Source organism: Staurois parvus, unplaced genomic scaffold, assembly GCF_062004578.1.
Source record: "Staurois parvus isolate SC_StPar_1 unplaced genomic scaffold, SC_StPar_1.0 ptg000145l, whole genome shotgun sequence".
NCBI lineage: Eukaryota > Metazoa > Chordata > Amphibia > Anura > Ranidae > Staurois > Staurois parvus.
Genome location: NW_028317941.1, coordinates 14763181 through 14789000, shown reverse-complemented (window position 1 = coordinate 14789000; position 25820 = coordinate 14763181). Strand labels below are relative to the sequence as shown.

General features: G+C 42.1%; 1 protein-coding gene across 2 annotated transcripts in view; it reads left to right on the top strand.

The window, feature by feature from the left end:
- POLA1 (DNA polymerase alpha 1, catalytic subunit) overlaps positions 1 to 4586 on the top strand; it is a 472294-nt gene extending 467708 nt beyond the window's left edge. For both annotated transcript variants that reach the window (XM_089673893.1, XM_089673892.1), the window contains one exon: positions 3685 to 4586. In XM_089673893.1, coding sequence (XP_089530019.1) covers positions 3685 to 3827 — 143 coding nt within the window. In that variant the 3' untranslated portion in view covers positions 3828 to 4586. The remainder of the gene's footprint in view (positions 1 to 3684) is intronic.
- Positions 4587 to 25820: the final 21234 nt, after the last annotated feature.

Sequence of the window (25820 nt, the reverse complement as noted above, 5' to 3'; positions counted from 1 at the left end):
AGGTCATTCACTAGGTCCCCCCCCCCCCCGTGTGGTTCTGGGATTTTTGCTCACCGATCTTGTGATCATTTTGACCCCACTGGGTGAGCTCTTGCGTGGATCCCCAGATTGAGGGAAATTATCAGTGGTCTTGTATGTCTTCCATTTTCTAATTATTGCTCCCACAGTTGATTTGTTCACACCAAGCTGCTTGCCTATTGCAGAGTCAGTCTTCCCAGCCTGGTGCAGGTCTACAATTTTGTTTCTGGTGTCCTTCGACAGCTCTTTGGTCTTCACCATAGTGGAGTTTGGAGTGTGACTGTTTGAACTTGTTATCAGTATAAAAGACACCTGTCCACAACCTCAAACAGGTGCCATTGATACAGGTAGTGAGTGCAGGACAGAGGAGCCTCTTAAAGAAGAAGGTACAGGTCTGTGAGAGCCAGAAATCTTGCTTGTTTGTAGGTGACCAAATACTTATTTTCCACCATATTTTGCAAATAAATTCTTTCCAAATCAGCCAATGTGATTGTCTGGATTTTTTTTCTCATTTTGTCTCTCATAGTTGAGGTTTACCTATGATGCCAATTACAGGCCTCTCTCATCTTTTTAAGTGGGAGAACGTGCACAATTGGTGGCTGACTAAATACTTTTTTGCCCCACTGTATACACCATAGTCCATTATTTAGATAACAGATGAAAATGCTTATATTAGCTAAGTTTCAGTACATTGACTTACAGTTAGTCATGAAGACAATGCTTTTGTCATGTGATAAGAGCTTTGAATATACTTGCATGAGCTACAGTATATAGTGTGTAGGCACTCTATAGATTGGGGAAATTAATTGTGCTTAACTGTAAATGATTACAGGGCAGTACAAAATCTTGCTGCTATGGACAGTAGCATTTCTACAACACTTGTCAATATACCTGGAAGAACTTTGTGTTCTGAAAGCTTGTATTTTTTTTTTTTTTTTTTAAGTTAAGCATTAAAAATTATCACTTTGGTATATTTGCCTTCTCTTTACCTGTACTTCTTGCTGGTTAACCTGGTAGATTACTTTTTTGCTTTTTACAAATCTGATTAATCAGATGTTATAGGTATCTAGTGCAACTATCGTTCTACTCTTCCTTGTAAGGAAACACCTCTTTTGATAATGTGTACGTATCTTCTCCCAGTGCACGTGCTTGAGTACTAATCTTCTCCTAGTGCACTTGCTTGAGTCATTTACAATATTGTGTACAGTTGGTCTTTTCTTCCCATGCTTCTAGTAAAACATTGCGTAGAATTTTTATTTTTTTTTAAATTTATGAATGGAGTGTTTTCAAAGTAATGGTTACCATGCAGACTGTTTTAAGATATCATTTGTCAAATGATCCAAATATACCGGCAGCTGGTGTAGTTTGAGGTTTTGCCTGATTTAGATTATTTTCATAGGCCCATATGCTGACTCTGAATCTAAGTGGCCAGCTGAAGACTTTAGTTGCTTATAAAGATGACCTTGCAAGGAATTTTGTAAGCTTTATGTCAGCTTTCAACTAAAAAAAAAAACAAAAAAACCACTTGCAATAGAATGGTTCGTAGCAATCTTCCACCCACATATTTTTTTTCTACACTTCGGTATCCCGTAATCAAAAATTGTTGTGGATCCATCACATCCTCCTTAATTCCAGGGAACATTTGTGATTCATTTCTAGCCCAGTTTCAATCAATAAGTTGCAGGAGAATTAATTAAATGGCGAGTGGTGAATTGCGAAGGATCACTTGATTCCATGCAAACATGCTTTCAAACAAAACTTTGTGGAAAGCTTACAAAACCTCTATAAAATATCTGTTTTTGGCCAGCATAAGGACCATGTCGCAATGGTGAATCTCCCCCATGGCAACATCTCACTAAGAGTAGAATTGCCAAAAAAGATTTTGCTCCTTCCTTCTAATGGATGTGCTCTCATTCTGTCTGAATTTCTGCAGTTGATAAATAACCAGAGAGGGGACGAGCCACGGTGGAGCAACACCACACTGGTTTGGGCCACAAGAGCAGTCTTGGCAACATGGCATGGGCCCAGTGGTGTATATTCATAAAGAAGTTACTGCCATATTCGCATGCGTTTACTTTTTTTTCTATTTATTTAAAATAAAAACCAGTGCAACTATTTTTAAATGCATTGTTATGTTAAACAGACAATTCCGTTTCAAATTGCCCATCAATGTAATAGCTTTTTGGCACCTAATTTACAACAAATGGATATCTAACTGGCTATCTAAATTAGGCCTTGGTGCAAATATATGCTGATGTTGAAACTTAGTATAGATATGTTTTCCTTAAAGGATAAGTTCACCTTTGGGAACATGTTACATGTTCTACCCGTTTTAGGGTGGAACATGTAACGCAACATGTTTTCCACCTGCAGCCGACACCTTCAAACCCCCTTCCCTGTGACAAGTATGGTGAGAAGTTCCCCGCATTAGCTGTCAGTTTTCAAAAGCAGCGTGGCCTTGCAGGGCTCCACCCACACAGCCACGACATTTTTTCATTCATTCAGTCTTCTGTGAATGAATGGACTACAAGTCCCGACAGCCTTAGTGGCTGTCAGCTTGTAGTTCTCAATGAGCTACCACAGTGCTGTGGTAGTTCACTGAGTCTTCCTATCAGTAAGTATCGGCTTGCCCGTACAAGATATCCCGACAGTGTGCAGGAGACCTGCATGGCACCAGCGATCTCTGATCACTGATGCAATGCTTTACAGGCTCATAACAGAAAAAATAATAAATGCCCTTTTTTTTTAACTGCAAAAAAATTTGCATTTATTATTTTTTTTGTGAAAAGGTGAATTTATCCTTTAAACTGTACTTGCAGCCAGGCTATAGAAATGTAAGTGTTTACATGTGCTGGAAAAACAACCAGGATGAGATTTAACCGGTTCCCACCTGCTCCACGTACCTTAGTAATTCAGAACGCCCTGGGGGTTGGAAGGTTAAGCCTGTCCTGCTGGCTACCAATCTGTATCCCAGACCAAGATCTGTCAGCGACAACTCAGACTTTGTGCTGCAAGTACACCCTGAACACATAAACAGTTGACCGCCCAGCAGCTCATGTGGACATTAAAGCCCACCCTTTTGCCACCACATGTCGGGCAGTTATAAAAGGGGTTAAAGCACAAGTTTTAGGTATAGCTTCTCCTTTTTTTTTGGTATAGTTACATTGGTCCATCTTGATCCATACTGGTTTTACTGGAATCACCACAGGAATCTGTGCATGCGAGCAGGATACCATTGGATATGTAGTCCATAGAAATTAAAAGTAGTTAGTGAAGAAGCTGTAAAACAAGCAAAGATTCAACTGACAATGCTGGAGGGTTACCGCAGTCATAGTCATGGAAAGAAATGGCCAGCGAACAGGCAGCATTCACATGAAAGGAGATTTTTCATGTCCACTTATAATTGATTGCCAAAAACAACTATTGCTTATATTGCTATTACAATGCTGATGTTAAAATGCGAAAGTGTATATTGTGACTACAGATGAGGAAATATTTGTGAATAGCCTGACCACAGTTAAGCTTTAAGGCTTACTCTGAGCTTTCTGGCAAACTCTTTACCATTATGCTGCAGTATGACGTTGCATTCATTTTTTTTTTATGCATTTTACTAATAAAGTAACTTTAATCAACATTAATACAGCGTTTGCCTTATATTGCTAACAGGGCACCTGAAAAAGAAGCACTTTCAAGAAGCAGAAACTGCATACAAGACGTTAAAGCACACCGTTGACCAAGCTCTCTCACATAGCGCTTACTCAGAAGTGAATCTCAGCAAGCTATTTCAGACCCTCGCCGCTATCAAGTAGAGCTGTATCTTACAAATTGGCTTCTTCTTTTAAGATGGACACGTTTTTCATGACTTTTTTTTTCTGTTAAGCAAGCGGTTCCTTTTCTTTGGTGCTTAACTTGGGAAATCTTTTCTTCACCATCCAGCTATGGTGTTCAGTCTAAAAATTACTTTTGTAATTCTGTAATTGTAACAATTTAAATGGCGCAGTTTTTTGACTATAAATATGTCTGTCACAGCACATTCTATTTCTTTTGTAAGGAGTTGTCCATTGAGACCTGAGAGATAAAAGGACCGCTAGTTTAATTGAATAATTCCCAGTGAGAGGGGCTGCAGTGTAAGTGATCCTCGACTTTTCTGTTCAGTATTTAGTGGAGGTGCTTTCAGCAAACAAGGTTACATGAGGTCTCAGTAGGAGCACTAATGTTTTGCCTTTTCACAGTTTATCAGCTTCTCATCACAAACATGCTAATTAATAAAATGACTAAACTCCAGCTATTCCTGGCATTTAATATGTAAAATATAGAAGTATAGCCTATACTTTAAGGCAATATTGCATTTCAGTGGATTTTCAGCTGGTATAGTTTTATCAGGCACATTTACCTTTCTCTACTTCTGTCTAGATTTTTTTTTCCTTTTATATTTTTGTATTTCCATTATCTGTTTTTCTCAAACATTCAAATGTTAATATTGGTATTTTATCCTTTAAAAAAATAAGGTGGAATTTTTTTTCACGATACATTTTAATGTGAACTGAATAAAGATAACTTCTGAAATACCTGGTTTCATTTACAGTTGATTTTTACATTTTTGGAACACCGTTTCTTCATCCTTGTAACCACAGTACATGTAAACTAAATGATTAAAGCAGAATTACAGTTCATCTGAGACCAACAAACCAAAAATGCTATTTAGTTCATTTTTAATATTCAAAGCAAACTTCCACATCTATCCATGTCTCCATGTTTTATTTTGTTGAGAAATCACTTTGAAAAACACCCCCTAGTATTTCTAGTCATGGCATTTACTTCGTGGAATCCATCTGCCCTTAGCTCAGACATGCAGGCAGGACGATGTGCTTAGCTGAGAAAACTCCTGAAGACTCCTGGGATTTATGACATAATTTTCCTAGACCTGGAAACAAGGAAACACCTGGAAAGATGTAAAACAAAAAAAGTTAAGACCAGTAAATATGATAAATTTTCCTATTTACTAATGCTAGCAGCATAAGGATTAAAAATAGTCAATGTTGATTGAAAGTTGAAATTTCAGGAATATGGCAAACTACAGTTAAAATACCTGTTTTGCTGTCATATCTTTCTATGGATTTGTAATTTTGGTCAGCCATTCTTGTAGATACATTTGTGCAAATCAGGAATATGGCTCTGCTACCTTCTGATGTAAAGTGTTATTAAACCCAAAATAGTAAAATCAGTTTGTATATGCAGTAAAGCATGCTTGTTATACTCACTTTGGAATTTAAGGGGTTATTCCTCTGCATTGTGTAAAATATGTTTGATCCTGTCTTCTATGACCCTCCTCTTCTTCCACAGGCCCCAATTAATTTTCTGATAGAACAGAGCCTTGGGGGCAAGTTGCACATGCTCAATTTGGTGTGTATTACTAGAGTGTTTTTTTTTTGTTTTTTTTTTTGTTTTGTTTTTTTGCATGTGACCAGCACAGGGCCAATCGGCACTGTGCAGACAGAGGGTCAGGGGTCCTGCAGCCTCATAGGACAAGCAGGGGAGAATGAAAACTCCTCCTACAAGCTTTAAATAGTGCTCTGTATACTGATAGAAGTCACAAGACTGCTGCAACTGCTGATGAGAAAAGGTATTTAGCAGTTTATATTTACTACAATAGTTGAATTTCCATGTGTGTACTGTGGGAGACCAGATATCATGAATGCAAGGTCATGGGTTTAGTAACACTTTAACTTCACTGCTTCCTGAGTCAGCTTATTGCTCAATTTACACAGGCAATGTTACCAATTTACTGTTTAATATGGAGTCTAGAGGTGGAGAAATAACACAGGATGCTGAATTGATTAATAGGGGAAAGTCACATGTCTAACTGTGCAGTGTGGGGAAGTGTGTTTGTAAATCACACAGTTGGCTGTGAAAATGTACAAATCCTCTTGCAGGCAATCATGTAAACATGTCTGTTTAGTACACCACAGGACACAGAGGAGTTAATAATCATTACTACATGGGTTATGCTGCTTCAGGTGAATGGCCAGAAAAAAACATAGCAGGAGTCCCTGCTCAAGCATAACCCCTCCCAACTAAGCTAATCCCCAGTTATGTGCTGGTGTCTGACGGTGATGGATGTTTCCCTTAGAATCTCTTTTTTGGCCTTTTTTTTTCCCTGCATCTCCATGCCTGTTTCTTACACACCTATCTGGGCAGAGGTGGGCCTATCCGGATAAGTCATTGTGGCCAGCAGTCCAAGGGCCACTGTACCTGGACACAGCAGGGCTTTCACCTCTTGACGTACAATGTACCCGGTGATTTTCCTGGCAATGTGCTCTATATTATCTACAGTGATCCGCCTGGAGGGGAGTTGAGTCCCTTAAGGTCCTCTTTGGTGTGCCCACCATGTTGTGTGAAGTTTGCACCTACTGCAATATGGACTGGTAAGTGCTTGTGTGTTGAGTTGTGGCAGCCCTCTTACAGTGTTCTCTCTGTGGGTGGTGTTTTAGGACACAGGATTGCATCAGGACATGTGTTTTTTTTCCCCATATGCAGTGATATAGAGGCTGTGGAAATGTTTAAAAGGCATAGGCCAAGTGGCCATTTTGTGTCATTTACTTCTGTATGGATTCCTTGCCCGCATGGTTAAACAGCATCTTCCTGATGTCTCAGCCATCCTGCTTTCCACGGCCACTAACCAAGCTTACTTCTGTCCATCAGGACACAGCAGTTAGAGACATATATGCATTTTTACGGGGTGCGATCACTTTGTATTTTTGCATAGGTCAACACTTCACTCAGCTGAGTGGCTGCTTCCCTATTTGTTACAGGCCTATCATCACTCTGCAAGCCATAGCTTCTTGCTGGCAGAGTGGTGGGGAGAGAGACAATGGGAGCTCCCAGATTCTTTCATTGGGTAGGAAGGATCCCGCACAAAGTTCTTCCTGAAAAGGCTCCCCTATAGGTCAGATTATCCCTTAGTCCCTGCCGTTATCTGATATTTCAACTGTTTCAGAGGCAAGCATGGGTGTCTTCCTTCCCCTCTTCCCCTTTTAAAAACATAACTGGAAATGCCTCACGGAGGAATAGGAAGTGGACACCATTGAGGATCAAGAATCCTCTGTACATAAGTCCTCTCCAGAGGAATTTTTGGATCCAGGGTTTCCTCAGACACAGAGGGCCATAATGGGCTTCCTACCATTTCACATTAACCTTATGTTGCTGCTACCTGCTATCTTCTTCCCCTAAATTACTTGGTTGTGGGTCCTAGCAGCTGCCAATAATTCCCAAGTCCTTCCAGTGTACCCTCCAGTGAGGAAGTGAAGTCTGCTGATTGAGCACACATAGATAAGGTGCTTCATCCACCAAATTACTTTGCTTACAAGTACACCATGAAAAAATTATTTTGCAAAATACAGGATTTGCTGTTGACCCTGCTTTTTCCTGTTTTGTAAAGACTCCTGACAGTCCCAGCACATGATGTCCCAATCTTTAAAGACACCACAGATTAGAGATTTGAAGCGCTCTTTAAAGTGTCATTCTTTATTATGAGAGCAGCGCTGCAGCCTGCAGTGGCTGCTGTAGGAGTGTGCCAAGCCCTTAAAGATGGAGTGAGATGCTTAGTTCCAGAAAATCTGATCTGGACAAGTCTGCCCTTTTGGCAGAAATATTTTCTGAAAGCTCTGAACTTCTTAGTAAATGCTTTGGATGATGCCATAAGAAAGCTTCCACAAATGAGCACGATGTCTGTCCACATGAGAAGAATCCTATGGCTTAAAAGATGAAGCAAAGAGAAACCAGAGCAGCAGATCTACAGTAAGTGTAGTAAAAACAATAGGTGTTTATTGAAAATAGAATAAAAAGCAGGTGCACTCACAAAAGGACAGTTGCAGAGACTGCAGGTATAATGAGACCTTTGAGGACTAGGAGAGGCCAGACAGCCTCTATTTGGCTTGGGAACCGTGAAACAGGTTGGAGTAAAAGCCTGGAGACTCTTCTGGCCTTGAGGCTGAGAAAATGAATCCCGCCCTAAACTCCTGTTTCGGGCACATGCCATCAGAAGATGACATCCAGAGGCGGTCTTCACAAGTATCAGTGCCAGAACTGGCTTCAGTCAGCAGCTTCCCGCAAGAGAGCAGTGCTGCTCACTCTGCAGCCTTGCCAAGTAGTTCATAATCAGATCAGCTAGATGACACGGGCAGTTCAGAAGGTACAGTGGCACACTGCCCCTTTTTATACCTTCAGCCTCTGCAACTGTCCTTTTGGTGAGAGCATCTGATGTGTATTCAATTTTCAATAAACACCTAATGTTTTCACTACACTTAGATGCCTTGTGCTGGTTTCTCTTTGTTTTATCTTTACATGTATCCAGAGCTCCCCCCTCTGGATTTCTGGCAGCTTGGGACTTTCAGGGTAGCAAGTCGTCGGATGCCTCTATTTGGCATTTAACCACCTGTGGTCATTAGGATCTTCAGACACTTGTTTGCATACATTGTCAATAGCGTTTGTAGTTTCTATACGCATTTCACCTACCACACAGGCTGGTAGCTCTTAGATGTCTGCCTTTATATATAAAGCACACATCCTGGGGCTATCTATGCATTTATTTCATTTATTTTTTAATTATTCTGTTGAGTTCACTTTCTTTTCTACAACCCCCCCCCCCACACACTTTTTTGGAGCTTTCATAATTGGGTTGAGCACATTGGAAAGTTTTTACCTTTTTGCAGTTATCCTATTACTTAAAGTAGAACAAAAGGCAAAACTTATTTTTTTTATAAAGTAAGGGAGAGCTATACACCCTGTAATTTAAAAATAAATATATATTTTTTTGCTATCGGTTTCTGATGGGGGGGGGGAGGAGTAGGGGGGGGGATTCTTCGTTGAGAGGGTGAATTTTCCTAATGGGTACACAGATAGCAATAAAAACTTCTAATCCCTCTCCATGCTATCCAAAATTTTAAAGTTTTGCCTTTATACTTAGTGTCGTTCAGCGGAACTTCTCTACAAGAGGCACATTGAGGTCTTTAAGGGTGGATGCTTATTTGGATTATCCTTGGAAGCATACATCCAGAAGGTGACTGTTGGGAAGACTACTCTCTTGCCCTCTTAAGAAGAATGTTAAGATTACAGCTAAATTTCCTCTCGTTGAAGGGACTCCCCCATTCACTCTGGTGGGAAGATGTCTAAAGCCCTTTGCAGCTACTTAGACTGAGGAGATCTCAGATAACAACAAATATACGTGGCATTGTGTCCAGAGGATACACGCTGGAATTTCTGTATGGCCGTGGAAAGACTACTGTCCCAAGGTGTCATTGCACCTGTGTCAGTAAAGAAGTCTCAATGCTTTTACTCCAACCTGTTGCACAGTTCCCACACCAAATAGAGATGTCTGACCTATCCAAAACCTTAAGGGTCTCAAGTTCCTGAAAATTCAAAAATTCAGGATGGAGCCTTCCCAGTCAGTGATTGCTTCGCTTAATCAGAGTAAATACCTGGCATTGGTCAACATCAAGGATTCCTACCTACAAATCCTGGTTTTCTGGTCTCGCCATTAATTTCTGGTCTTGCATTGGAAGATCGCCACTACCAGTCTGTGGCATTATCCTTTGGTCTGTCCACAGCCCCCAAGGTGTTAGCTCCAGTTCTGTAGTTGTTTGAGAACCTGAGGGATTCCCATTGTGATATACCGGGATAACGTGCTCTTTGAGAGCAATCACATCAAAGACTGACGTGCAATGTCCAGATGATGGTACAAGCGCTGCCCAGGACCAGCTGGGTGCTAAATCTTCAGAACTCAGCCTTGGTTCCGACCCAATGCCTGAAATATTTGGGTTTAATCCTCGCTATGTCTTAGACAAGGGTAGTGTTTCTGCAGAAGTGCCTGTCTCTTCGAGTCCAGGTGGTGCCTTTAAGGACGTTGAAACGTCCCTTGATCTGGACTTCTATGAGAGTGCTGGGGAAGTTGGTAGTTGTCTTTGAGGCAGTCTCCTATGCAGCGTTTCACACCAGAGCTCTGCAGCTCAACATCCTGGTGGTATGGAACAAGTGATGGGCATCCTTGGATCAGCCAATGCATCTGACTTCTAAGATCAGAAGAGTTCTGGAATGGTGGATATCCATACAGATCCTGGATGCAAGTTAATCCATCCTTCCAATGAAATGGAAGGTCTTGACAGCAGGCGCCAACCAATCATGTTGAGGAAATGTTCTGGAGAACCTTTTAGTTCAGGGAACATGGTTGCCAGAGGAGCAAAGATTTGACGATCATCAACCTGGAACTTTGGGCATTTTGGCTGCCCCACTCACATTGGTCTATCTGCCTTCAGGGTCTCCCTGTTACGGTTCTGTCAGACAGTACCACTGCTGTGGTATACATCAACCATCAAGGAGGGACAATAAATCATGCCACTCAGGAAGAAGCAGACCTGATTTTGTCCCACACCAAGAATCCTCTGGCTATTGTAGTGGATGCACTGGTGACTCTCTGTGATCAATTTTCTCTGATCTATGCCTTACCTCCATTTCAACTCCTTCCTCACCTGTTACACAGGATAAAGGTGGAGGGCAATCCAGTAATCCTGATTGCTCTGGTCTGGCCAAGAAGGACATGATATGCAAACATCATAGACCTCTTGGCCTTGGGCACTTGCAAATCATCTGGACCTGCAGTCGTAGGGTCCAATATTCCATCCTGTTTGATAGCTGCTGGCTTTGATGGCATGGCTGTTTGAAGCCCAGGTCCTGAGAAACAGGGAACTTTCATATTCTGTGGTTCCTACCCTTCTGATTAGAAAGTTGACCTCCAGGAAGGTGGTACCGTTCTACTTATTGCACTTGGTGTGAAATTCATTAAGCTTCATCCTAGATAGTATGTTGTGGGGTGGATTTTAGCTTTTTTCCAGTCTGGTCTGGATATGTTCTTGGTTTTGACTACCTTTAGGGGACAGCCTGTTCTCTTATTTCTTGGTCAAAGCTTTTGTTCAGGGTGTGACTCAGATTATTCCTTTTTGTGCAACCCTTTCTACCTCCAAAGGACCATAACTTGGTTTTGTCAGTTTTGAAATTTATTCCCCTTGAACCACTCTAAGAGATTCCCTTTCCACTTCCTACATGCAAGTTTGCCTTTTTTGGTGGCTGTTACTATGGTTTGTAGGGTCTCAGAGTTGGATACGCATTCCTGCGAGGAACCTTTTATTGTTCATAAGGATAAAGTTATGTTGAGGCCTCAATCCTTTTTCTTGGCTAAATCACCTAAATCAGGACATTGTGTTTGCCTTCCTTTTTTTTAAGCTGTTCACATTTATTTGAAGTATACAGCTTTGTTTCAACAGTCTGATACCCTGTTTGTTATGCCTGAAGGACCTTGTAAAAGTCAGGCTGTTTCTAAATCCATTTTTTCTAAGTGGATTCGTCAGCTTATTTCTCCGCCCTAAGGGAACAAGGGCAAGGCTCCTTCTTTTCCAGTTAAGGCCCATTCCGCTAGGATTGTCAGTGCTTCCTGGGCTATTTATAATAACGCTTTTCTTCAAGTTTTAAGGCAGTTAGCTTGTCTTTTTTTCACACATTTACACAATTCTGCAAAGCTGGTGTGTTTGCCTCTGCAGACACCAATTTTGGACGAAGGGTTTTGTAGGTGGCTTTGTGAGAGTGTGTACCTTTCTTGGTTTGGGGGTTTGTGCTTGTTGACTTTTTCTTTTTTGCCCTCCTCTCAGATTCATTGCTTTGGGATACTCCATGAAGCAATCGCTATTAATTCCTCTGTGGCCTGTGATGTACCATAAACATATTAGGATTTGTGGGTTACTTGTAAAAATCCTTTTCTTGGAATACATCACAGGACACAGAGATCCTTCCCCTCCAACTTGTTTTCCTTATTGCCTGCTACAAAATGGAGGCTTAACTCTTCTGTATCCTGTGATGTACTTCAAGAAAAGGATTTTATAGGTAAACCAAAAATCCTAATTTTTGAGATCTGCAAATAGCTGTTTACACAGCTTTCAGCTTTAAACCATTGTTTAATATGGGTTTTGAGGATATATATATCTCTAAAACCTGTTTATTCATGCATGTTTTGTAGGAATCCACCAATTAACACTGCTAAATTTTTCAGACAAGGTGGTTAGATATCCTTATGCTATAGTAAGGTGATTTACAAAACCTACATTGTGAGACGTGAATGCAAGCTTTACATGATGAACTTAGATCAGTTCTGTTTTAAGTGGCCCCAATGTGCTGCCCACCACCAGTTCTCAGCTATAGTTATCTGCAGGAACACAAAATGTAGTGTCAAGCTGGTCGTACGCTGATCAAAATTTGGCCAGCAGCTGCAGAACCAACCAAATTTTGATAAGTGTGTGGCTATACCTGCATGACAGAAGTCAATCTGACAAACAGCATATGGCCACCTTCACTCATCTGGCTTCCTTCTTCCTCTGTTATGTTAGCATCCAAGTGTTCTGTTTGCCCATCTTACACCTAAGTCTACCCATTCCTAACACATCAAGTCACAAAACTCTAGACATGTCCTATATTTGTATCTAGTTTTCAAAGATGTAGAGGAGAGAAGTTTTCTCCTTTTGTGTGTAGTTAAGACAATGTTAATCTTGTAACGTCTCCCCCTCCCGTTATATTTTAAGCTCCATGAGCAGGGCCCTCCAATTTCTTCTGTATCCACTTCTACTGCTACAGGGCAGCAGGGTGCGCAAAATCACATTTATATGTGATTTTACATTCCCGGGTAGGGTGCACATCCTTCCTGCACCACCATTTGCGGCTGATTACTCACCAGTGCCCGGTGATTACCGGGCATCTCTGACGGTGGGGGGGGGGGGGGAATATTAGTAAATAAAACAGTTCTCTCTGTCAGCTCCTGCAGCTCATGCACTGTGTGCTTACAGTGAAGCACTAACACACAGCCCCTAGTAAAATATCAAAAAAATATCAGTTAACCCTTTGATTGCCCCACATTAACCCCTTCATGACCAGTGCCATTAATACAGTGTCAGTGCTTTTTATTAGCACTGATGACTGTATTGGTGTCACTGGGGATGTCAGTGACACCAAGTCAATTCTCCCCAGTGTCAGAATGCCCGCCGCAGTCGCTGATTGCCGCCATTACTAGTAAATAATGTTAAAAAACCCAATATAAATACAGCCATTTGTAAACGCTATAACTTTCACATAAACCAATTATTTTACACATATAGGGATTTTTTTTTAGCAAAGGCATGTAGCAGAATACATTTTGGCCTAAATTTATGACGAAATTAGATTTTTTTTTTTTTTTAATTTTTACTGGATATGTTTAATAGCAAAAAAGTCAAAAAAAAATTTTTTTTTCTCAAAATTGTCGGTCTTTTTTTTTTTCTAGCGCAAAAAATAAAAACCACACACGCGATTGAATACCGCCGAAAGCTCAATTTGTGGGGAAAAAGATGTAAATTTCATTTGGGTGCAGCGTTGCAATTATCAGTTAAAGTAACACAGCACCAAAATGCAAAAAATGGCCTGGTCAGGAGGGGGGGGGGGGGGTAAATCCTCTGGAGGGCAAGTGGGTATTGAACCGCATTGTAATTGTACTGTCCCCCTTTATATTGTAAACTGTTGGCGCTATATAAAATTTGTATAGTATAGGATTGTATACATTTTTTCCCCCCTTTCCTTGGTTGAACTAGATGGACTGGTGTCTTTCTTTTCAACCAGACTATGTAACTATAATAGTAGATTGCAGCTTACCATGCAAGTACAACCATCAAATGTTCATGAGAACAAAGTCCCCCACTGTATTTCCACTGTCTGTATTGGTTTTATCGTGGTTCAATAAAGTGGATTGTTTGGAGTGCAGCCGATTGGACGTTCTATGTTCTCATCTATGCAGCACATGAGCTGGGCTAGCACCTACAGATAATTAAGATTCTTAAAGCTGATCTTCAGCTTTTATTGCTGTATAAATAGTTTTGACCTAGCTGGTCCAAATAATCTACTTCACCAAAAGATGCAGTGGCTCTCGGTGCTGTACAAACTGTATGTAGTCTTGGCTACATACAGTATACAGTGCTGTGTTCTGGCAGTGGCACAAGACCTTCCTGCCCCACTCCTGAAACAAAATTCAGTTGGGCTGAGTGGCGCTGAGCCTTTTAAAGGGTGCTTTGTATTCTGTGAATAAATACAAAGCTTCCTCTGATTGGCTGAAGCAGGCAGATGAAGACACAATCTCTGACTAATCCCATCAAAGGAAGCTTTGTAGCTTTTGAGATCTGTGAATTAATAAATTGCAAGTTTGCCACTACAGCAGACGGATTTGTAGTTCTCAGAACACTACGAGCGCGGTAGCTCATTTGAATATTCCTCCAGCTCTCCAACTGTCAGCCCATACAGAGGTACGTGCAGAGAGCTAAATGAAGAGTTTGCAGGAGCCTGACATTGCATGCATGATCCACTGATTGCAGGTACAATGCTTTGCAGGCTCCTGTGAAACAAAAAAAAAAATAAATTCACATTTTCTTCGGCAAGAATGTGCATTATTGTTTGTGTTTATAAAGGTGAACCCTCTTTTAGGAATCCATTTAGAGATTTAAGCTGCATGTTGAAGGAAAGGACCTCCAAGGTTCCATTCTTGGGTAGGAACAGGCAACAGGAGATTGCAGAGCTAAAATCTGTAGTTAGTCTTTGTGTAAAGGAAATGATTTGGAATTCTCAAGCACTAGGCTAACTTTTCATTGCAAAGCATGGTCAGCATTGTCAGTCTGGGTCCAGACAAAGCTACGCTATCATCCAGCAAAACGTGTTGACATCACGCGTCACGTCCAGTGATGCCATCTTTCCATCCAGTAATCCGAGTTGGTACCCTGAGTATTAGTGATGGCACCCTGGTCATCTAGCAGAAGCACGGAGGGACGTGGTGCACACACGGTCCTTTCAGCAGCATTTATTTCACCACACGACCAGAAGAGATGTGGAGTTAAAAAGGTCCAGTGCCAATAGTGTTCCTTATACCTTTGGATCAATGCTATGTACATCATCACTTTCTATTAACTTTATTGCTGCATTCATGTCTTTGTCTCCATGCCTTCTAATGTGTACTGCTTGAACTTTATGCCAATTGTGGTCTTTATTACCTGCAACAAGAAAGCGGGGGATATTTGCCCCTTTCTTTGGGACTTATTAACTTACTGAATGGGACTCAAACAGTGAGGCAGGTCTAGAATCAAATGATAGATGAAAGATTAACCTAGGGCCTGGCCCATATCGGAAATTGACACTTGCAATTCTATGCTTTTTTAGGAGTTCATGATGCGTTACAATGTGTATTGATGTTTCAGGGCCTCATGGGATCCAAGACTCATACATGAGGGTTACCTTAATTTGTGATTGATACACTGCTAGGTAGCATATTGCTGCGGTATGCCACTCCTATGTGAGCCTAAACAGGAGTCCAGACATGGATATTTTAATTCACTAATGAATGTAATGTTTGTTTTGTATACACATGTTGTCTTTACGAATTGAATTCACAGTGTAAGATGTCCAAATCCACACTGAAGTCTTCTAAACAAAGCAATAAAAATTGATGTTTTAGGACATCTGGTACTAAAGACTGATTTTTCAGAATTTTTCAATTTATATGATATGTCACCATTGTAACTACTTGTTTCCCACCGTTTGGGCAGTTTGTTTTTTCATGATTACTTTTTTTGGTTACGGTGACAGCGCTTGAAATTAAGCGATAAAATATGTTGGTATATACCTATATTTGTCTCAATCGTTTTTTTTGAAATGGGGTGAGTGAAGTGTTAGGTGTATTAGTAGATTTATTTACACTAATTAAAGACAAACTCCAGCTAACACTTTATAAGCAGTTTTTTTCATTTTGTGATAAAGGTTTTAACATAAATAAAATTGATCATGGTAAACACCCCTGTCAGTGTTGAATGGTTTGTCTTATCTCTGTAACTGATGCATCTGCAAAAAAAGCTTGCTCTTTTGAAAAACAATAGACTCACTGACCAGATCAGTAGATTAAAATAGAAGAAAGAAAGCCTAAAAAAAGAAAACTGATATAGCCACCACACTGAAGAATTGGTAAGCTGCAATATGAAAAATGTTTACTTTTTCAAGGTTCTGTAGATCCAAAAGCATTCATACCCCTTGAAAGTTTTCACATTTTGTCATGTTACAACCAAAAACGTAAATGTGTTTTATTGGGATTTTATGTGATAGACCAACACAAAGTGGCACATAATTGTGAAGTGGAAGGAAAATGATAAATGGTTTTCAATATTTTTTTTCTTTTCAAAATAAACACGTGAAAAGTGTGAGGACATTTTGTATTCAGCCCCCTTGAGTTAATACTTTGTAGAACCAACTTTCGCTGCAATTCCAGCTGCAAGTCTTTTTGGTTATGTCTCTACCAGCTTTGCACATCTAGAGTGACATTTGTGCCCATTCTTCTTTGCAAAATAGCTCAAGCTCTGTTAGATTGGATGGAGAGTGACTGTGAACAGCAAATTTCATGTCTTGTCACAGATTCTCAATTGGATTTAAGTCTGAACTTTGACTGGGCCATTCTAACACATGAATATGCTTTGATCTAAACCATTCCATTGTACCTCTGGCTGTATGTTTAGGGTCATTGTCCTGCTGAAAGGTGAACCTCCGCCCCAGATTGCTCTGTATTTGGCTCCATCCATCTTCCCATCAACTCTGACCAGCTTCCCTGTCCCTGCTGAAGAAAAGCATCCCCACAACATGATGCCACCACCATGTTTCACGGTGGGGATGGTGTGTTCAGGGTGATGTGCAGTGTTAGTCGTCCGCCACACATAGCGTTTTGCTTTTAGGCCAAAAAGTTAAATTTTGGTCTCATCTGAGCACAGCACCTTCTTCCACATATTTGCTGTGTCCCCCACATGACTTCTCACAAACTGCAAACAGGATTTCTTATGGCTGTCTTTCAACAATGGCTTTCTTCTTGCCATTCTTCCATAAAGGCCAGATTTGTGGAGTGCACGACAAATAGTTGTCCTGTGAACAAATTCTCCCACCTGAGCTGTAGATCTTTGCAGCTCCTCCAGAATTAACATCCAGAGGCTTTGGCTGCTTCTCTGATTAATGCTTTCCTTGCCCGGCCTGTCAGTTTAGCTGGATGGCCATGTCTTGGTAGGTTTGCAGATGTGCCATAATCTTTCCATTTTCAGATGATGGATTGAACAATGCTCCCTGAGACAGTCAAAGCTTGGGATTTTTTATAAAATAAACTAACCCTGCTTTAAACTCCTCCACAACTTTATCCCGGACCTGTGTGATGTTTTCCTTTGCCTTTATGATGCTGTTTGTTCACTAATGTTCTCTGATAAACCTCTGAGGGCTTCACAAAACAGCTGTATTTATACTGAGATTAAATAACACACAGGTGGTCTCTATTTACTAATTAGGTGACTTCTGAAGGCAATTGGTTCCTCTAAATTTTAGTTAGGGGTATCAGAGTAAAGAGGGCTGAATACAAATACATGCCTCACTTTTCAGATTTTTAATTTTAAAACATTTTAAAAACCATTTATCATTTTCCTTCCACTTCACTATTATGTGCCAATTTGTGTTGGTCTATCACATAAAATCCAAATAAAATAAATTTACATTTTTGGTTGTAACATGACAAAATGTGGAAAATTTCAAGGGGTATGAATACCTTTTCAAGGCACTATAAGGCTTTAAGGTTTGTACTTGAATCTATGTGGGTGCTGCAGTGCCCTGGGAGATATTATGTGACAGTTACTTTATCTACACTAGATTGGAGGGTAAGCTAAAAAAGATATAGAACAAATACATGAGAAAGGAGCCAGACCTCGGTGGAGGGTCATTTTCATTTACGTTTGTGTAAGAAAATCTCTTGCCAGTGGCTAAGCATTAGCACAGCTATCACAAATAATCCCCATAATTTGTCTAATATGTTTATTTACTATGATCTTCAATTCCATCTAGTGGTCATAAAGCAGTATTTTCCTAATTGAGATATTCTGGAAAATAACCATTTTATTGGCGCAATATGGAGCTGACGATCATAGGAAATACCCCTAATTTGTCTATTTGCTGTGTGAATGCTGATCCATTTTTCACACCATTTTTTTTTTAAGACCCCTTTAGATCAGTAAGTATTCTTATCAGCACGAGGTAGTGTTTCAAATTGATTTTAAAGCAATTGTTAGTGCAATTTTTTAAAAAAATAACATGTCATGCTTACCTGCTCTGTTCAATGGTTTTGCACAGAGAAGCCCTGATTCTTCTCTTCTTGGGTCCCCTGCCAGTGCTCCTGGCTCCTCCCTACTTTCAAGTGCCCCAACAGCAAACAGCTTGCTATGGGGACTCCCATGCCGCAACTCAGTGTGGCCATTCACACACAGCCATAGCTAGGCCCCGCCCCCGCTCTCCTCATTGGCTCACTGGCTTTGATAGTAACGGGAGCGAAAGGCTCCTGCTGCTGTCTAAGCCAATGAGGAGAGGGAGACCCGAGGCTCAAGTGCACAGTGCTGAATCGAGAACAGGCCCAGGTAAGTATTAGATGGGAGGGGTGGGGGATCTGCTGCACACAGGAGGTTTTTTTTTTACCTTCTTGCACAGAATTAATTTAAAAGCAGGTAGTATTACCAGAAATTACATGGTACCATATACCACCAAAGCAACATTATATATTTCAAGTACTGAAACATTGTGTGAGCATGGCTTCATAGTGTCCCAGATCTGGGCCTGCCCATTATGTTCTAGTTCCATATTTAAATCTTATTCCCATTTTCAAACGTGGTAGTGTCCCAGATCTGGGCCCACGCTTTGGGCATGTTGGACTCACTTTGAGACTACTCGTCTGAAAGGTCATGCCAATAGACAAGATGGCTCTCCTGGACAAACTTGCACAGGCTAATACATGTTCCCCTCTCATGCTCGCAAAAATTGGGCACCTGCTCATGCTGTTTAAACTGGGCTAGTGCTCAGGTTCTGTGTTGCTTTGTCTTCAGCCTGCTGTGTATTCTATGATCCTGTATCCTGATTCCAGTTGCTGACCCGGATTGTCCTGACTACCCCCAGTACTCTGCCTGCACTGACCTCGGCTTGTCCTCTGTTCCATTGGCGTCTGCTTCACTGATTGATTTTCAAACCAGCTTGTACCTAGACCACGCTTCTGCATGTGTCCTGTACCTGATCTGTCCTGCCTGTGTACAACCTGGCCTGCCTGACTCTGCTACCTTGCCTTCTGCTACTGCTACCTGCCTACCACCCTGCTGTTCCTGCCAATCTACAGTCTGTCTGCTGTCTCTAGCAGGAGTCTTCTTCAGACTGCTGCCCAGCTGCCTACCAGTCTGCCTGCCTTACTGAAGACCCTGATGACTTCACCAGCCCAGCATGGACACCTGCTCTGCTGCTCTCCTACACCTTCTGTTTACACTACCAGAGGCCCAGGGTAAGAGGTGTAAGAGAGGCCTTCCTCATATCAGCCTCTGTTACCAAGCAGATATTACCGATCCATACGAACAGGTCATGTCTTAGTCCGATTGAAACCACCAACTGCTCTTTTTCCAGTACTAACATGGGCTGATTCGGAACGGGTCCTACGAGAGGTAGGTGAAGGGTCCCCAGTGCAGATGTAATGCTAAGATGACCCCAGCAGATATTATAGGGCCTTTTAGGTAGCTACTTCCACAGACCCTCCTGACCTTTTTGCCTAGAAGGGCCCACATTGCTCAAGAGGTACATTACTAGGTACATACATAGGTACACAGATATTACATAGGTACTCCCCTATAACCCTACCCCACCCCAAATCTTCAGTTTTTTCCTGGTTTACGGATAATGGCCCCTTTTCCTTCCCAGGTGGGAAAGCTTTTCTTCCACAGAGGAAGGTGCAAAGACCCCCCTCCAAAGTAGCTCTTAGCTCCTCAAAACGTAGAGCACCTTCATGCTCTTCCTAGGCTTCGACTTCTAAACCTAAGTTCAGCACTTACATATATTAAAGCTGGTATGTGACCAAAAGCTTGTGGTAAAATGTATCTAATTACAACCTAGGTAAGAATCCATGAATGCAGCACTGCTAACGAATTTCAACTTAAAAGCAGCCGTAGTCTGCCTTTCAGCACAAGACCAAAAGACCACCAAGCCCCCCAAAGCCCTCTTCACAATGAAGAGCGCCCTCACTCCTATGAGTGGACAGATGTCTGTTGCAGTTTGCATCTCTCTGGGTCACAGACCTATAAGTTCAATCGATGGTTTCAAAAGGAAACAAGATAAGTTCAAATCTACCATTTTGCCACTTTCTTCTTTTATGTCATCCAAAAACTGAGGGCAGTCAGATTTGCAAAAGACCCTGAACCACCTCTTGTCCCAGGGTGTCATTGTACCAGTACAACCACAAAACAGGTTCAAGTGAATCTACTCAAACCTGTTCAAGACATCAAAGCCCAACAGAGGTATCCATCCTATCTTGGACATAAAAACCCTCACCAAATTCCTTCCTTTTGATACCTGTGATTCTTACTTTTCGAAATCCAAAAAAAGCTACTTCCAGGAAGATTTATGAGCATACCTGGAGATCTTATTTTGTATGGTGTGAGTTCAGTCATTTTAATACCAGAGATTACTCTGTGCCTCGCATCCTGACTTCCTACAAACAGGTCTTGACTTGATTCTAGCTCTTAGCATCCTGAAAGGGCGTGTTTCAGCCTTATCCGTCCTTTTCCAAGGGCATTGGCTTCTTATTCCCAAATGAAAACCTTTATTCAAGGTGCTTTTCAAGGACCTTAACTTGGTTCTCTCTGCCTTGCAGAAATAACACTTTGAACCCATCAAGGATATTACATTAGAGATTCTGGTGGACATCACCTCTGTCAAGCATGTCTCTGAACTAGCAACCCTTTTCTTTAAAGGGTACTTCTCATATTTCACATTGACATGGTTGTGTTATGCCCTAGACCAGGGGTAATGAATTAAAATTCATGGAGGTTCAATCACTAAAATTTTATTCAAGCAGATGTCCGAACTTCACACTTGTGCGACGATGACTCAGATTCTTCATATCACACCCTCCTGAATATCATAATCCCCCCTTCACAGCAGCAGTGTCCTCCATCACTCCCCTCACATCACACCGACCCCCCCCCTTCCACAATAGTGTTCTCAGCTCCCTTCACATCACCCCCTGCACAGTAGTGTCATCTGTCCCCATTCATCTCTTCCCCCACAGCAGTGTCTTCTGCCTTCCTTCACATCAATCCTCCCCCACAGTAGTGTCTGTCCCCCCTTCATATCAAATACATCACACACCCCCAGTAATGTCCTCTGCCCCCCCTCACATCACCCCCTCCCACAGTAGTTTCCTCTGCCCCCCCTTCAAATCACCCCCTCACAGTAGTGTCCTTTGCTCCCTGTTTTGACATCACCGCCTCCCACGGTAGTGTCTTACCTCATACACCTCACTCCCCCACAGCGGTGTCCTCCACAACACAGGCCACCGCAGCTCTGTCCCCCACTTCACACCACAGCCCCCCGCAGCTTTGTCCCCCAGTTCACATTACAGACCCCCCCCCCTCAGTGCAGTCCCTACTTCACATCACAGACCCCCTCAACTGTACCCCCACTTCACACCCTCCTGCAGCTCTGCCCCCCACTTCACATCACACACCCCCTGCAGCTCAGCCCCCTACTTTACACCCCGACTGCAGCTATGCCCCCTCACTTCACACCCTGACTGCAGCTCTGCCGCCCCCCTTCACACCCCAACTACAGCTTGCCCCCCCCACTTCACACCCTGACTGCAGCTTGGCCCCCACATTTCACACCTCAACTGAAGCTTGGTCCCTCACTTTACACAATGAATGCAGCTTGCCCCCACCCCCCACTTCATAGCCCCTCTACAGCTCTACGTCCTCACTCTACCTTTGCACAAGTGTACAACAGAGACATGGGAGACAGATCTTGCCGCTACACCGTCACCTGTGTCTGAGGACATCGGGCACCAACTCTTGGCTTGTGGCCGGCGTGTTTCTCTGGAGGAATGGACCGCCAAGATAAATGAGACCCCTGACGTTTTCATACAGCAAGTGCTGGCTCCCCCTGATATTTGTTTGAGTGTACTCCTGCTCCCTGGAAGCCCTGATGGTGCGCTGTAGATCCTGCTGATGCCCACCAGATGACCCGGTGCTCCAGACTTTTAGATGCGGATGACCAGGAGTTGGTTTTAATTACTCAAATGCGCATTCTCATGCGATATCTGGTTAGTGCAATCTACATCTGCTCATTTTATCACCACTATCACGGATGTTCACTGACCATTATTGATTTGTCACCTCGCCACATGTACTTTGATACCCTTATTGTGACTTTTCCATCTATCCGTACAACGCAATATTATGCTTTGAAGGGATTTTCAACTTAACCATAGAGGCTACTCTGCATTTGTGAATCTCTTTTTTTTTAATATCTATATTATACTGAGAGAAGTTGACAATAGTCCCATATGGGTTTTAACCACCATTCCTTCTAGTGCTGCATGTTGATTTTATACGTCTTTTATTGACGTCAATGCCCTTGCCTGGCATAAAACCAGTTTTGTCCACTAGAATGAGATCAGAAATAACTGGACAGCCGAGAGACAAGTATTTTAGCAGGAACCTTGCCACCCACATTCAGTAAAGAGATAGGCCTGTAGAAGGCACAATCTTGAGGGTCCTTACCCGGCTTAGGCACCAATACAATAATCACCTCCTCCATAGATGCAGGAAGGGATTCCAAGGAAGCAAAATCCGAGAAAAGAGCAGTTAGTCTAGGGGTTAAAAGTTCAACATACTGTAAGTAAAATTTGGTAGGCAAACCATCTGCACCAGGAGTCTTTCCACCCTGCAACCCACCAAATGCCTCCTGAACTTCCTCTAATGAGATATCCGACTCCAATTTACTTCAACAGAGGCATCTAATTTAGGGAAGGGGATAGTATTCAAGAAATATGCAGCTCAGAAGAGGAAAAACAAGCCGTAGAGGAATATGTCTCCTGAAAAAAATTCCAAAAAACATTTGTTAATCTCATCAGAGGCCGTCAACAGGGAGACCCTTGCATCCCGAACACTCGCTATGTGTGTAAAAGCCATCTGTCCCTTAGCCAACCATTTTTATCCCCATACTCAAACACTCTCTGTGTGGAATGTAATAATGATTTTTTAGTTGGCTCAATTCTGTAGACTGAAAGCTCTCACAATGCTTGCCGCCAGACCAAGTACCTGTCCCTATCAGGGGACTCTATATATATATATATATATATATATATATATATATATATATATATATATATATATGCTGATTCACATTGCCAGCCTCCTCCCCCAGATCATCCAGCGAACTAACCACCTCCCTCTGAATTCTAGTAATATGGGAGGTATACTCTACCCTGCTCCAGGACTTGAACACATTCCACAACATTTTAGGGTCAGTCAAATTATGAAGTACCCAATAATTACATATGGCCTCCAGAAGTGGTTCTTGTATCCTAGTGTCCATAGCCCAGAACCGGGAGGGGTGCCACAACCTTAGGCCTGAAGTCTTTGACATAGTAGGGTAAGGTAGAGGAGAGCATGGTAAGAGATCCCTCAGGATAAATGGTGAACCTCCTGCACCCATCGAAGGGCCCCAGGTTAGAAATATACAGTTGTGTCCAAAATTATTCAACCCCCACTGAAATTGAGTGTTTTGGCCAGTTTGACATTGCTTTTGATCATTCAGTCATCTTGCTTACATTTACATTAAAGAGGCACTTGTAGGTCAGACAAATATAACATAACAGTTATAATGAAATAACCACAAATGTCTTTTCTGTGCTCACAGCATTATCAGTTTTATTCAACCCCCAAGTGACATTCAATCTTAGTACTTAGTACAGCATCCTTTTACAGTTATAACAGCTTTTAAACGTGAAGCATAGCTTGACACAAGTGTCTTGCAGCGATCTACGGGTATCTTCGCCCATTCTTCATGGGCAAAGGCCTCCAGTTCAGTCACATTCTTAGGCTTGCGCACTGCAACTGCTTTCTTTAAGTCCCACCAGAGGTTCTCAATCGGATTTAAGTCTGGTGACTGCGATGGCCACTCCAAAATGTTCCAGCCTTTCCTCTGCAACCATGCTCTAGTGGACTTGGAGGTATGCTTGGGATCATTGTCCTGTTGAAAGGTCCAACGTCTCCCAAGCCTCAGGTGTGTGACGGACTGCATCACGTTTCCATCCAATATCTCCTGGTACTGAAGAGAATTCATGGTACCTTGCACACGCTGAAGCTTCCCTGTACCTGCAGAAGCAAAACAGCCCCAAAGCATGATTGACCCTCCACCATGCTTCACAGTAGGCAAGGTGTTCTTTTCATCATAGGCCTTGTTCTTCCTCCTCCAAACATAGCGTTGATCCATGGGCCCAAACAGTTCTAATTTTGTTTCATCAGTCCACAGAACACTATCCCACAACTTTTGTGGTTTGTCCACATGGCTTTTGGCATACTGCAGTCGACTCTTCTTATTCTTTGGAGACAGCAAGGGGGTACGCCTGGGAGTTCTGGCACGGAGGCCTTCATTACGCAGTGTGCGTCTTATTGTCTGGGCTGAAACTTCTGTACCCACATCTGACAAATCTTTTCTCAGTTCCTCAGCAGTCACACGGGGACTTCTCTCCACTCTACGCTTCAGGTAGCGCACAGCAGTCGAAGTCAGCATCTTCTTTCTGCCACGACCAGGTAGCGTTTCAACAGTGCCCTTTGCCTTGAATTTGCGAATGATGCTTCCTAAGGTGTCTCTTGGTATGTTTAACATCTTTGCAATCTTCTTATAGCCATTGCCCTTCCTGTGAAGAGAAATCACCTCTTCTCTTGTCTTCCTGGACCATTCTCTTGCCTTCACCATGTTTGTAACCACACCAGTAAATGTCTAGAAGGAGCTGAGTATCACAGTCATTTTAAAGCTGCCTAATTGGTGCTTATTATGCTTGATTGCTGCTCGGTGACATCCACAGGTGTTTTCAATACCTGATGGAAAGCACCTGTATGAACCTCTGTTCTTCAGAGTGGTAGTCTTTAAGGGGTTGAATAATTGTGGCAATGAAGAAACCACATAAGAACCATTTACTACTGTATTACATAAACAATTGATGTCATTTTAGTTGCATTTGGGTAGTTACAACGTCCTTGTAGGATTTGATTCTGAATACAATTCCAAATGTACACTATAGTCCCTAAACCCCTTTACAGCATTGGGGGTTGAATAATTTTGGACACAACTGTACCAGGTCAATACGAGACAGGGCTCTGTGAGAAGTTGAATGACATGTATATTCCCTACTACAGGGATAGAAATGATGCCAAATATCTGTCGGTACAAACGTGGTAGCCCATTGTAGACGAGTGGGCCGTGGAGTGGAACCTGTCCAGGTCCTGAGAAAGGACCATGTTGAAATCCCCAAAGAGGAAGACCTCAGAGGTATCATAACCCACCAATAAGTGCATCACATCATATAAAACTTGTACATTAGCAGGAGGAGGAAGGTAATTACCCACAAGTACATATATATAAGTGCATGAAGGATCACATATCTGCCTCCTGGGTCTGTGCACGCGTTCAGTATCTGGAATGGGAGAGATCTGTGAATAAGTATACTGACCCCCCGGGCATAGTTGGAATAGGTAGAGTGGTAATGGACACCCACCCACGGACTGCATAAGTGAAGTATTTTAGAGCCTACTAAATGGGTCTCCTCTAATATGCAAATATGAGTATAGTTTTGCAGGAATTTAAACACGAGACTG